General features: G+C 36.7%; 1 protein-coding gene across 1 annotated transcript; it reads left to right on the top strand.

The window, feature by feature from the left end:
• Positions 1 to 11,703: 11,703 nt before the first annotated feature.
• On the top strand, positions 11,704 to 14,909 carry LOC100919663 (cathelicidin-6-like). The gene is made up of 4 exons (XM_003762945.4): positions 11,704 to 12,139; positions 13,125 to 13,232; positions 13,470 to 13,541; positions 14,664 to 14,909. The coding sequence occupies exons 1-4, from the start codon at positions 11,951 to 11,953 to the stop codon at positions 14,787 to 14,789; spliced, it is 495 nt and encodes a 164-aa protein (XP_003762993.1). The 5' UTR covers positions 11,704 to 11,950; the 3' UTR covers positions 14,790 to 14,909.
• Positions 14,910 to 15,085: the final 176 nt, after the last annotated feature.

Raw genomic sequence — 15,085 nt, forward strand, 5'->3', positions numbered from 1 at the left:
CAGAATTTTATAAGTATTTGTCTATAAATACAACGATACTTGTTTGTATAAGTGTCAAAAACATTCTTTCTTTGGACAAGTCTAATCATATCAATTCCTTTCATTGAAATTCTTCAGTGGTTTTCTGCCTGTAAGAATAAAATTCAGACTCCTCAGCTAGCATTTTAGAACCTTCATCATCTGGCTCTAGTACCTACATTTTTTGTCTCCAACTGATACTAGAATCTTTTTTTTTTTTTTGTTTGTTTGTATATGATAAAACATTTGGAGTCTAGGTATATTGTCAAAAAGTGGCTTTATTTAAAAATCAACACAAAAGCACATGATAGATGGAGTGTGGAGGTGACTGTGGCTGCAACCCAAACAAAGCTAAATATTGAATCAAATCTGAGAAGTCCAGGCGGAACAGATGGTCTGTCCTCTCCTATTAGCTTCTGAGAATTGATGAAATTTCAAGTGTGAGCATTTGCACCTCATGTATTGGCAAATGCTGTATAGATTTAAGAAAGTGATGGGGAAAATGTTCATGTAAATTAAGCTTAAACACAGGCTATGCCTTTATTTGGAGAGCTGATTGTTAAAAATTTATTGGCACTCCCCTAGGGAGTCCCTATGTCCTTCTCTTAGATGTTCGTTTCCTCCATAAGGTTGTTCATCCAGAGGTCTATCTTATGCTCTCCAAGTTTGAGGAAAGCAAGGAACCCAGAAAGAAAAGTCTTCACCAATTCTTGCCAAAGCTGCAGATTTTCAATTCAATTTAATCCACCTATTGACACCTAGGTAGCCAGGATCACCAATTGTTTCAAATGGGATGAAATCCCTGGAGTTGGCACTCCTAAATGTGATGAAAAATGACAATCCTTTAATATTGCAATTGCCATTTAGACTCTAGTTTTATTGAGGCAGATACTGGCTGGGAGGGCTTCTCCTAACTTCTCTTGAGGACTCTCAAAAGTCTTCTTTTCCCTTTAGTTTATGGCCAACCATTTTTCCTCTCTCCTTCCAAAAATCATTTCCTGAAATAGGTGTCTTGGAATTCATGGGCTAAAGGTCAATTTTTAGGTTCACGGCAAGACATTACATTAATAGCAGGATGGAAGGTCATGAGATAATAAACTCAAGATTCAGAATAAGACTTTTTTTTTTTTTGGATCTAGGGAATACAAGAAAAAATACTTGACTATCCACATATTTTTACAAGGGTTTTTTTTTTTTTATTTCAATGGGAAAAGGCAGATAGGTGAGAGAAAAAACACTGTTAATTGAAAAAAATAAGGTAGAATAAAATAGAAGACATATCTTTTTTGTTACACACACACATACACACACACACACACACACACACACACACACACACACACTCCAGATTGTAAGCAAGGGCTATAATGAACTTGTCCATACTATTGGTGCTTAGACTAGGGAATATTTCCCCTTGCCCCTCCTTACTTTTGTCACTGTATATTCAGATATGTGGGGCCAGTAGAGTGTCAGGACTGAAATCAGGAAGACTCATTTTTCCGAGTTTATATCTGGCCTCAGATACTTTGTAGATTGAGGAGGATCTCTGTGGATGGCAAGGTCTGTCTGATTGAGGCTCATACATTGTTTTGAATACATCAGACCCTGGAATCTTCCTGGAAGACATCTGTAATCACTCAAGGGAGCTTGATCTGTGCTTCCAATCAGGAATGAGTAAGTGTCTGAAGAAAGGCTATTGCCCAGATTTCAATATGCATCCAACACCTATGGAACTCATCCAAAAGTAAATATATCTAATCCAGGCAGCTGGGATGGACAATGAATGAGGTTCCGAGTTGAGTTGAAAGAAGAAAAGAGACTGGATTACTTTTCAGAAATGATAACACTTTCTGCAAATTATAAAATTTCCCCCTAATTTCAAGACCCATTTTCCATATTAATATTTTATCATTTTTGCAATATGACAGCAAAATGTAGAATTCCCCTGTTTCCTAAGAACCAATGATTGTCTTAGAGAAGAACATGGAGAACAATGGAAAAGTACATGGTAGGCATGGAGAAGCAACACCATATATCCAATGAGGAATTCCAAAAAAGAACAGAGACAAAGGCTGCCAATATGGGCTGGTTGGTGATGTGGCAAAAGCAAGACACATGAGACAGATATCCAGAAGGTTCCACTAGAACATTTGCAATATCAGAAAAGACTGAAGATCTCCAACACATTGAATGTATTCCTTCCTGATAAATTTTTGAGATTACATGCATAGGATAAACAATGATGGGTCACAATCTACACTGATAGAAGAAATTTCCAGTGTAATGAGACTACAGATTCATTTTAGTATTTTACTTCATCTGATCTTTGGTTCTTGTCTTAACTTGCCAGTCAAAGAAGATCTTGGGTTCCAGGTTCCTTTTCTTCACCTCCACACCCAGCCTCACCTAGTTCCTATTGGATATTTGTGAAAGAGGATAGAATGCCTGAAATAGATTTTGAGTACAGAAACTTAGCAACAGGGATGTAACAGGATCATTGATGGAAATCTAACAGTTATGGAGGATTGAAGGTACTTCTGTACCCCCTTCTTGGCTGACTCCACTCTCATGTAAGTAGCACCCCTTATGCCTACCTCTTTTCATTCAACATGATTTTCTTTCAAACCCAGTACTTAATCTAAATTCTCCAGCAGAGACTTAAGCCTTTGTGGTGGAACAAAAGGATCAAAGGTGCCTGGGAAAACTGACCTCAGAAAGCAACTACTCCAGCCCTTTTCTCCACCAATAGACTGCTTTAGGCTCAAAGTGTGGCTAGATTTATTAGGTCTACATTGACATGGTCCCTTACTACCTTCTTGGAAATTATAGTATATAATTCATTATTTTCTCTTTTGTTCATCCTCAGCCATCCCATAGGAGTTCCAGAAATAAGACAATCTTTGTCTCTGATGAATATATATTGTAGTATGTCTTTCACTCCTCTCTCTTATTTTACCATTCATTGATAACAGTATTAACATTATCCTCACAATTATTCCAATACAGTTATTCCTTTCCCATTGCAACTATCCCCATCATGGTTTCAATATATGGCATATACAATTAAATGGAAATTTTAGGGGAGTTTTGGAGAAGCCACAAAACAACATGTAAAGGCCAACAAAGATAAGACAGAAAATTTTTAGGAACTCAGATGTGCATAACCTATATGTATAGTGTACAATATCCACCCAAATTTTACAATAAGTGTAAACACCCCATAAAAGAAGAAGAAGAAGAAAAAATCAGACTTCTCTAGTATAGAGAGAGGACCAAAAAAATTTTACTTGGATATTCTAGATTGTTGTATGAAAAATCCTTCTTTGGGAGACCCATTGTGGGAAGCTATAATCCTTCTCAAGGATGATATTCCCATCTATCTAAGGAGGAATCTTTTGAGGCTTGGTTAGGACCTGACAATGAATTAAGACAGTGCCATGGAATTCAATGAAGCTTTCCATAATCTCCTTCCCATCCTGAAGTACTTTGTGTGCATCTCTGCTTGTTCTTTCACACATTCTACCTTTGTTAAACTTGTTGGCGTATATTCTATTTAATTCAGCAGGTATTTATTAAATTGCCTTCTATATTCAAGGAGAAATGGTTGGCCCAAATGAGAGGTCTGGGTAATTACTCAGAGTGTAAGAAATTCATATGCCACCAGGTGGCACTCCGAGCTTTGGCTGCTTCTGCTTTCTTCCTTGCCCATGGGCAGATAACTTTCAGCTTTCCATCTTTTAGAGCCTTCTAGCATGCTAAATTGCTAAGGGATGAATATCCAATAAAAATTCATAATATTAGTTGGTTGCCTATCCATTTGCATAGGATCTTAAGCCTTTACCCAATTTCCTGTGATCATGAAAGCTTTACTACTCATATCTTGATAAAATCTAATCTTTAAAAAATAACATTAATAAGGTCACCTTCAAAATTCTAGAGAATGCTAAGCTGCCAGCATTCCTACTGTGTTCTAAAGATTCATATTTTCTTCATCCAGTCTTTTGCACCTGAGGCATTTTCCATGAGGCAACCTAAATACCTTAGTAGAGAAGTCTTTTTAAGTGCTTCCAAGTGGTCCAAGTCACAAGGGGAAGGAAAAAACATCTCCTTGACCTCAACTCTTAAAGTAAAGCACTCTCAACTGCTAGCCACTGCCAGGTGAATGTTTCATCAGATCTCCCAGTCAGCTGACCCAAGGCATATGGCCATTGTTTTTCTTTACCTCTTCTTTAGTGATTTCATTGTCAAACTCTTGTAGTCACAGTTAACAGGTACAAATGCCCCAAGGCCAACTGCTGTTTGATGCTTTCACCTGCTCTTCTGTGTCCCTTTGGTCTTCTCCCAGGAATCTCTTTTCCAGGTTTGGTGGTAGGGTCCATTAGGGGATGGCAGTACAAAAAAGGTGTTCATTGAGATTAAGAAAGAAAGTGGTCAAATGAGAAAAAACACCTTATATCCATTTTTTTTTTCTGATAAGGGTTTGGTATCCAAGCTTTATAATTGACTAACATAAGAAAATGATTGTTAAATTCATGGGTCCCAAGAAAACAGAATCCTGGGGTACACTCACATGTAAGGAGCAGAATATAGATAAGGAACATAAAAAGGAGACTTAGAAAGACAATGTAGATAGGCAGGAAAAAAACCACAACAGAGAAATATCACAAAATGCCAGGATGAATAGAGCATCCAAATATTATATGACCCCAAATCATTAGCCATCCCTTATATTCATCCCCTAAGGTCAAACCTCCTAAAGAGTCAGAGTAAGCTTCAAAATTCTGCCTTTTTTCTCTTCAGCAATGTGGTGATCCAAGACAATTCCAGTAGACTTGAGATGGAAAATGCCATCTACATCCATCCAGAAAGAGAACCATGAAGACTAAATGTGGATGGATTGAAGCATAGTATTTTCACTTTTTTATTGTTTGTCTGATTTTCTTTCTCATGGCCTTTTCCCTTTTGGTCTGATTTTTCTTGCACAACATGACAAACATGAAAATACATTTAAAAAGATTATACATGTATAACCTATAGCAGATTGCTTGCTGTCTTGGAGAGAAGAAGGTAAAAGATGAAGGGAGAAAAAGGGAGACACAAAGTCTTATAAAAATGAATGATAAAAACTATTTTTACATATATTTGGAAAAATAAAATACTATTGAGGGAAAAAATTTAAAAACCAAAAATATCAAAAAAAAAAAAAAAAGAACGTTGACAACTATCTTTACAATCATTTGGAAAAGTAAAACACTATTGAGAAAAAAAATCTGCCTTTTCAATATCCCTCAGTTACTTGGCATTCTTTGTGATCTCTACTGTTATACTTACTGTGATTTCTTGAGGCTACTGAACTTCATAGTCCCCATCTCTGTGGATGGTGCATTCAAGATGCATTCAGTGTAGGGGATAAGTGATGAGTACTTATTTGAAAGGGCTGGTCACATTGGAGCTAAATTCCTAGTGAAAGAGTCTAGAAAGGTCTCAAGTAGGAATTGTATTCTGAGTAATGCTCTGAAGGACCCTACAGACATCACTAACCCCTTGTGCAAAGTCATTAAGGTAGCAGGTAAAATATTATATGTGGAGAAGAATAACAGTTTAGTATTAGTAGAACAGAGAATTTGTGATGGGAAGCAATTAAATTAAATTGGGAAAGCGGGTGGGACCCAAAATGTAGAGAGTTGTAGTCAGGCTAAAGATTTCATTTTTTTTTTTCTCGATAGTATTTTATTTTTCCAATTACACGTAAAGATAGTTTTCAACATATATTTTTGTAAGATTTTGAGTTCCAGATTTTTTTCTCTTCTTCCTTTACCTCACCTCTTCCCAATACAACAAGCAATCTGATGTAAATGATATTTTGCATATTAATCATGTTGTGAAAGAAAAATCAGAACAAAAGGGAAGAACCATACACCAAAAAAAGCAAACAAAAAAAAGGTGTAAATAGTATGCTTTTTTCCCCCATTCAGTCTCCATAGTTCTCTCTCTGGATGCAGATAGCATTTTCCATCCCAAGTCTATTGCAATTGTCTTGGCTTACTATATTGCTGAGAAAAGCCAAGTCTATCATAGTTGACCATCACATAGTCTTGCTACTGTGTACAATGTTCTCCTAGTTCTGCTTACTTCATTCAGTATCAATTCATGTCAATCTTTCCAGGCTTTTCTAAAATCATCCTGCTGATTGTTTCTTATAGAACGATAATATTCCATTATTTTCATATGCCATAATTGGTTCAGCCATTCCCCAGTTGATGAATATCTCCTCAATTTCCAATTCCTTGCCACCACAAAAAGAACTGCTATAAACATTTGTGTATATGTGGATTCCTTTTCCTTTTCTATGATCTCTTTGGGATATAGACCCAGTAGTGACACTGCTGAATCAAAGGGTATGCACAGTTTTCAGAATAGCTGGTTCAGTCCACAACTCTATCAACCATGCATTAGTGTTCCACTTTTCCTAGATCCCCTCCCCCCAATATTTAGCATCAGAAAATTTCATATTTTTATCCTAATGCTAAAATAGTAGGGACTAGAAAAGGAAATGGCAAACTACTCCAGTGACTTTGCTAAGAAAATCCTAATGGAGTCACGAAAAATTGAACATGACTTCAGTGACTGAACAATAACAACATAATTGGGACCCAGTGAAAATTCATTACTTTGTGAAAGCTGTGAAATGGTCAGATCTGTATTGTAGGAATATCATTTTGATAGCTGTATAAAGGATGGTTTGCAAAGGGAAGAAACTGAAGGAAAATCAATTAGTAAGTTAGTGCAACTGTCCCTGTAGAGGGAATGGAATTCTTTACCAAGAGAACTCCTTCACCCCCAAATAAGAACAGGGAGCTCTTTTATGATTACAAAAGTGATTTTAAAATTATAATGTGTTACTTATATACTTCTGGGAGCAGTTGCCAGACAATTTATTGAATCTCTGCAGTCTGGGGCAGTGGTCAGACTATTCAGTGAGTCCCTGCAAAAAAACCCAAAATTTCCCATGGTAATTATAGAAATCAAACAAAGGAAAGTGGAACTGCAAAATGTTATTACAGATATCATTAGGGGTTTGAATTATGCTTATCAAGCAGTTCCAGTTTTGGTCTCAGAGCTCAGGCATCATACCTTGAATAAGTGCCTCAACCCCCAAGGTTATGTGATAGACATAACCTTGTTATGTTCTCAACACAGTGAAGGTTATGTTCTTGTATCTTGCTAGAATTTGAACCTAGCTACTATATCCTTACTATGGCTTCCAACCCAACAGAGATCCCACAAAGCTAGGTACTGGTCCGTTTGAATAAGTTCTCAGACACCCACAAGGTGTTTTATTTTGTTTTTTCTGGCACAGTGTCCTTTATAATAGCTTTCTCATTTGGAATGGTTTTCACCCCGATAATATGGATTGATTTTACCTATCAAGATTCCATACCATGACACAAAGAAATGATGATGGCCTGAGATGATATGAGTTGGAAAGAAGGGGAGTGATTGAGGAAGGTGTTCTATAGATAGTCAACAACTTTAGCAACTGATTGGTATGCGAGTTGAGGGAGAAAGAAAAGTCAAGGATTTTTAAATTAGTCAATCAATTCATCAATAAGTATTTATTATATGACTACAGGGATGAGGAAAAGGATTGCAGACCTTGGGAAGTTAAAATTCCATGTAGGAAGAGCAATAAGTAAGTCAGTTTGGTTAGAGCTCAGTTGTATTTGAAGGGAAGTAATATGTCATCAGTCTGGAAAGAGAAATTGGAACCAGAAAGTAAAAGGCTTTTGGGGCCAGACAAAAGACTTTTTATTTTTATTCTCATGCATGTAGAGAGCCTTGATTCTTGATCTGAGGAGTAACATTTGTGCTTTAGGAATGGCAATTTGATAGCAGGTGGAATATATACAGATTAGGGAGAGGAGATACCAAGGAATTTTTTAAAAAATCCACAATGAAAACATCCAAAGTCAAATCTTAATTGAGTTTAATAGATGTTGAAAAATCTTTTGAGAAAGTACAATACTCATGTATGCTAAAAATCCTGATAAAACAGGCATGAATGTATATATGTACAATGTATAATGTATACATTATGTAGCATCACTTCATGTAAGTCTCTCCAGACCTCTCTGAAATCATCTTGCTGATTGTTTCTCACTGAATAATAATATTCCATAATGTTCATATACAATAACTTATTCAGCAAAGGGATACTTTAAAGAACTTGATAAAAAAATAAGAAAATTCATTTAGAAAAAGAAAAGATCTAGAAAATCAACAGATATCATGAAAGGGGAATAGTACTTCTAGTTTTTAAACTATATTAGAAAACAGTAGTCATTAAAATCATCTGGTATTGGTTAAAAATGAGAAATGTAGATGAATGGAAGAGACTGGACAAGGGAGAATCAGAAATAATGGAACGCAATAATGCAATATTTGATAAACTAGAAACATAAATTATTCAGAAAGAATTCTTTATTTGATAAGAAACTTCTGGGAAATCAGTATAATTAGGTTTAGATCAATGCTTTACACTATATTCCTCAATGTTCCCTAAATGCACACCTGCCTTTAATATTAAAGATTATATAATAAAAAATTGGAACAGACATAGATCATACACTTTTCAAAACTATGGGAAGATGTATTCTTAACTAAACCACGGGATAGAAGTAATTATAAAAGCTATATAAATTTGATTAATTGAAACTGAAAAACTTCTGAATAAACAAAATAATTAAAAGATTAAGAAGGAAAGTTGTCAAAATTGAAGAAAAAATCTTTATATCAAATTTTTCTGATACAAGAATGGTATCCAAGCTATATAAACAACTAACAGTTATAAAGATGGTCATTGAATCGATGGGAATTGATGTGAGTAGCAAAAGAATAGGTAGAGATAAGAGGAGAAAGCCTAGGACAGAATCCTGGCGCATACATATATAGGGGCCAGGGTATGTATGATGAACCTACAGAGAAGAGGAAGAAAAACTATACAGATAAGAAGAGAACTACACACCAGAGAACAACACACCAAGGAGGATGTCCTAAAAAAGGGGGATCAACAGTGTCAAATCTGCAAAACAGTCAAGAAAAACAAAGCCTTTTTAAAAGGCCATTGAATTTATTAATATAGCGGTCTTTCACAATCCTGATGAGAACTGAAGAAGATCCTTAAGTAGTAACAAAAAAAAAAAATAAGATTAGACAGAATTAAGAAGTGGAGGTGATTATTGATTAGAGAAATGCAAATTAAAATAACTGTGAGGTACCACTACACACCTCTCAGATTGACTAAGATGACAGCAAAAGATAATGATAAATGCTGAAGGAGATGTGGGAAAACTGGGGCACTAATACATTGTTGGTGGATTGTGAACCGATCCAACTATTCTGGAGAGCAATTTGGAATTATGCCCAAAGGATTTTCAAACTGTGCATACCCTTTGATCCAGTAGTGACTCTACTGAGTCTGTATCCCAAAAAAAAGATCATAAAAATGGGAAAAGGATACACATATGCAAAAATGTTTATAGCAACTATTTTAAAAATGTTTATAGCAACTATTTTAAAAATGTTTATAGCAACTATTTTTTAGTGGCAAGGAAATGGAAACAGAGTGGATGTCCATCAGTTGGGGAATGGCTGAACAAGTTATGGTATATGAATGTAATGGAATATTGTTGTTCTATAAGAAATGATCATCCAGAGGATTCAGAAAGGCTTGGAGAGACCTACATGAAATGATGCTAAGTGAAGTGAGTAGAACCGTGAGAACATTGTATATAACAGCAAGATTATTTGATCAACTGTGATGGGCTTGGTTTTTTTTCAACAATGAGGTGATTCAAGCCAATTCCAATAGACTTGTGATGGAGTTATCTGCATTCAGAAAGATAATTATGGGGACTGAATATGGATCACAAGATAATGTTTTCATCTTTGTTGTTATTGTGTTGTTTGCTTGCTTGGTTTTTTTTCCTCTCATTTTTTTTCTTTTTGATCTGATTTTTCTTGTGCAGCATGACAAATGTGGAAATATGTTTAGAAGATAAGACATATATGGTTTAACATATATTGTATTACTTGCTGTCTAGAAGAAGGGAAAAGTGAGAAGGAAGGGAAGGAGAAAAATATGGAACACAAAGTTTTGCAAGGGTGAATGTTGAAAATTTTCTCTGCATGTACTTTGAAAAATTAAAAAAAAACTATTATATATATAAAAATGGAAGTGATCCAGAAAAAAAAAATATATATATATGAAGTAGAGGTGATCCAGAGAGAATAAATGAAGTCTGAATAGAAACTGAAGAATTTTTTTCTTTTACTTTTTATTTAAAACATTTTTTTTTTACTTTTAAAATTTTTCTTGTTTTTTTGTGATATGGTTAGTATGGAATGTTTTACATGATTTCACGCATAATGGTTTTATATTACTTGCCTTCTAGATGAGGGAGGGAGGGGCCGGAGGCAGAGAGAAAATTTGGAACTGAAAATATTTTTAAATCTTAAAAATAATTTTTTTTAAAAAGGAAGTGGAGGTGAGAAAGTAAAACTAACAAGTTTAGACAGTTTTTCCTAAGTGTTTTGCTATTAAGAGAGATGTAGAATGATAATAGCTTGAGGGGCTGCTAGAGCCAAGTAAAATTTTTTAAATGAGGGAGGAGTACTGAGTATTTTACAGGTGATTAGAAGCAATTGAAAAATGGAGAGAGAGTATGATTTAAAGGGAAAACTCCTAGAAGCAAGAAGGAGAAAAGATCAAGGAAAGAGATGGGCCTTGGCAAGAAAAGGAGCTATCTTGTACTTAATATAAGTTCAAAGAAAGAGAAGAGGGAAAGATCATGAGAAAGTGATTTGAAGTGAGAAGTTGGGAGAAGAGAAAGTTTGCTAAGTAACTAAACACACTGTCAGATAGACTATATCTTTTAGAGGTGGAGTTTGAACCCAACCTTGCTGAACTCTAAGGTCTGCTATCTATTAACCATGCCAGATTTCCTCTACTTGCATCTAGGAAGTACTTAACATACATTTATCGAATTGAGTCTAGTCTCTTCTCTATTGGATTATAAACTCCTTGAGGGCAAGGACTGTGTATATTTTCATCTTTGCATAACCAGTGGTGAACATGGGGTCCTAAATATTTATTTTTATTTAAAAATTTTGTTAATACTTCATTTTAGAGATTAAACTTAGATGGAGAAATAAGAAGAAAATAGCAGATGAAATGGCATATTGGCGTTGAAGAAATTCTTGTTCCAACTGTTAAACCTCTCAATAGGAGACTGGCTTGTACTTATTGAGTTGAATGTGATGGAGGAAGGGATCCCCATCTTGAAAGGTCAAGACAATGGGAATTATGAATAGCACAGAGCATAGATATCCTTAAGGCCTCTGCTTTGTGGAGACCTGTCTGTGGGTAGAGGTAAGAGGATAGGAGAGGAAGGAGGGAAGAGAGAGGATTTCTGAGCTAGACTTGAGCAATCTTCAATTTAGTGCAAAGTAATTGGGCAATTGGAAAGGAAACCCTTCCAGGATACAATCTGACTCTAGGATTCTGTAAGGCAGAGAAAAAAGAGGAAATCATTTATTTCTTTACATTTCTTCACATCCCTTCACCAGCTTAGATCCTCTGCCCTCCTCATGCTGTTTACCATATTTCCCCTCTTTCCCCAGTGCCTCTTTCCTCCTAACTCCAGGGCTCCATGAAGCAACTGAAGGAGAAATACCCCTTCCCTTGGAGGGAACCCCAAAGCCCAAGGATAAATGTTGTAGAATGACAAAAGAAAGGGGAAACCACAGACCTCAGAAAGCTGTTGGTGCTCCATTGCTTTAGGTTCTTACTGCCCATGTAAGGCCAGGAAGGAGGCAGTAAATAAAGGATGAGTCCTTCCGGATCATAGCATTGAGAGCCAAGAGATTAAGGATGGAGAGGGGCTGGATCATGTGGCTGCCACCATTATTGCTACTGTTCCTCAGCATGGTGACTCCATTTGCCCCTGCCCAGACCCTGAGCTATCAGAATTTGGTGAACCGATTCATCATCAACTACAATAAGAAATTGGTTTCAGGAAATCTCTTCCGACTCCTGGTTCTGAATCTGCCACCTGGGACAGTGAGTATGGGAAAAAAACTCCAGACAAGGTATCCCAACATGAACCTTTTGTCCCAAATAATCTAATCTCTTAATTGGGAGAGAATTATGGAGACAGGAGATCTGGGTAAGAATTCCAGGTCCGACACTAGTTTCCAGGTTTTTGAGTAAATCTATTTCCTTCTCTGAGCCTCAGTTTCTCATCTCCAAAAATGGGTGAGCATCATTGAACAGCTCAACTAATATTATCTTTGTGAGGAAAATATCTTACAATGAGAAAGAGGTCTGAAGTATTCCTCATATTCGATAGGTTCATTCTTGCTTCTATGATTCTCTCAAGTTACTCCCTTACCTAGAATGTTTTACCTATCCCTGCTTATCCAACCATACTTACCTCAGAGTACAATCCTGGTTCTCCCAGTCATATTAGGCCATTGTTTTATCTCCCTCTCTTGAAACCCTACAGCAGCAATTTTCAATCTTCTTGGTCTCAAATTCCTTTGTACTCTTAAAAATTATGAATAGCACCGATATCCTTAAGCCTTCTGCTTTGTGGAGACCTATCTGGATAGAGGTAATAGGATAGGAGGGAAAGGAGGGAAGAGAGAGGATTTCTGAGCTAGATTTGAGCAATCTTCAATTTAGTGCAAAGTAATTGGGCAACTGGAAAGGAAACCCTTCCAGGATACAATCTGACTCTAGGATTCTGTAAGGCAGAGGAAAAAGAGGAAATCATTTATTTCTTTTCATTTCTTCACATCCCTTCACCCCTCTAAAGAGCTTTTCTGTAGGTTTTCTGTTGATCTTTATATCATATTAAAAATCAAAACATCTTGGTATTATTATGAAAATAGTTTTCACTTCTTGAATCCCAATGGGTCAGATTAAATTGTCTAAGGTCATTTCCAACACTACATACTATGATGATGACTATAGCTTGCTGCTGGACTCGAAGAAGCTCAAATGAGGCTTCACTCTGGAAAGTTGCTCTGGTTTTTTCCCCCAGAACAATGATCCTTCTATTCCCCGTCCCTTGAACTTTACCATAATGGAGACTGTCTGCCCCAAGACCAAACCACACAATCTGGATGAATGCAACTTTAAGGAGAATGGGGTGAGTAGTATAATGGGATAAGGCTGCAGGGTGGTCTCTTTTTGGGGATATTCCCCAGGAAGATGAGCTCTGATTTCCTGCTGCTTTGAGGAAAATGACTAGCTTAAGATCAGAAGCAGAGAATAACACTCCTAATGGGCTGTGGGACATGGCTTGCACTGCTGTTATCCTTGGCATGTCAGAGGTAGATGTCACAGGCTTCCAGTTCTGAGCCCAGTCTTCCCAACACCTTCACAGCTGGTGAAAGAATGCTATGGAACCATCTCCTTGGAAGCTACACGACCCTCCATCAGTATTTCTTGTGAGGAGGTAAGTGATGTCTCCTTAGTGGAATCTTGGGGGAAGAGACCAAACCGCTATACTTGATCTGTATCTAGAAGAACTTGGGATCAACTCTTACCTTTCTACTTCTCTTCGATCTTAGTTTCAACCTAGTTCTTTTCTTCCAGGCTACAGTTGGAGATATAGCTTCTGAAAGAATATTTCTCTCTCTCTCTCTCCCCCCCTCCCCCCATCCCATCCCAACTCTGGAGCTAGAAGGTTCTCTAACCTCAGAGTCCTAAGGAAAGGATGGAAAGGAAGGGGGACAGAAGGGACTAGATCTCTTCTTCCAGAGAATTAATAGGATTTAGAACTAAAAGGAATCTTAGAAAGCACTTAGTTTAATCTTTCCCCTTCCCCTTCCCCTACCAATTTATAGAGAGGAAACAGAGACCCAGTGATGTGCAATGACCTTACCAAAGATCATATAGCTAGTAAATGGCAGAACTGAATCAGGAGGTGGATATCCTGGGAAAACTTTTTATTTAATGAATTAAAAAAAAATAAGAAAAAATCCTGGGGCATTATCCTCCAATGGAGTTGGTTCAATGGAAAGACCATTGAATTGAATACTGGGTCTGTCATTTACTACATTTTATATAATCTTAGTTTCCTCCTCTCTAAAATGAGGTTAGATTAGGCAATGTGTGAGGTCTCTCACAGTTCTAACTGCGGTGACCCTGAAGGACAGTCATCGCTAAATACTAAAGGGTAATATCTCTAAATTTACCCAGTTACTTAAAGAAAAATTCCTGATGAGTATACTATAATTGGGAAGACATTTTTCCAATAACACCTGCTCAGCTGCTGGGTTTAGTGTTAGGTAATTCTTGCCTGAGGGGCTGCTGGATTGCTCAACTTAGATAAGATTAGAAATTTACACAGCTGCATAGAGGGATGAAACGTGAAATTTTTGGATTGTAACAAGTAAAGGAAAGTTGTGATTATGTTGTTTGACAAACTTCATGACTGCCTTTCTTGGAGGGAAGTAGAGGTGTGATCCATCTTCAGCAGGGGACAAAATTGTCAATGTGCAGGTTTTTTCCTGTTTTTGCAACCAGATTCCCTGAGGCTATAGCCTAAGGAGTCATGTTTGCCTTTTTTCTGCAGCCTGAAGAATTAAAGAGGGAGGATTTTCTGGATCAAATTATTCGGGATTTTAGAAATTTCATTTATCAAAAATATAGGCGACTGCGGGATGAATTTCGAAAACTGCGGGACATTTTATCCGGATGAGTCAACAATAAGAAGTAGGATCCTAGGATGAATCTGCACCTTGACTTCTGTTTCTAGCACCAAATTCTACTCTGGTTCCCTCAAATTAATAAACTGTGTGAAATGGTTTGTTTTATCTTCTCTATCATAGTGTTCTTTCCATCTCCTTTCTCAATTCAGTTCAATTTAGACCAACCATTTTTTAAGTGCTTCTCATTAGCTTAATACTGGGAATACCCAGAAAAAAAAAATCACATGGTACATGCCCTCAAAGAGCTGCTATCTTGGAAGGGTGGGAACTAGGAAATGCACTAATT

This window comes from Sarcophilus harrisii, chromosome 1 (assembly GCF_902635505.1).
Source record: "Sarcophilus harrisii chromosome 1, mSarHar1.11, whole genome shotgun sequence".
Lineage (NCBI taxonomy): Eukaryota > Metazoa > Chordata > Mammalia > Dasyuromorphia > Dasyuridae > Sarcophilus > Sarcophilus harrisii.

Bases quoted from the DNA above. Each gene is read 5' to 3' on its own strand.
- LOC100919663 (XM_003762945.4), top strand. From the start codon at position 11,951: ATGGAGAGGGGCTGGATCATGTGGCTGCCACCATTATTGCTACTGTTC. The intron at 12,140-13,124 runs GTGAGTATGGGA...TTTTTCCCCCAG, and splicing joins TGAATCTGCCACCTGGGACA to AACAATGATCCTTCTATTCC. The intron at 13,233-13,469 runs GTGAGTAGTATA...ACACCTTCACAG, and splicing joins GCAACTTTAAGGAGAATGGG to CTGGTGAAAGAATGCTATGG.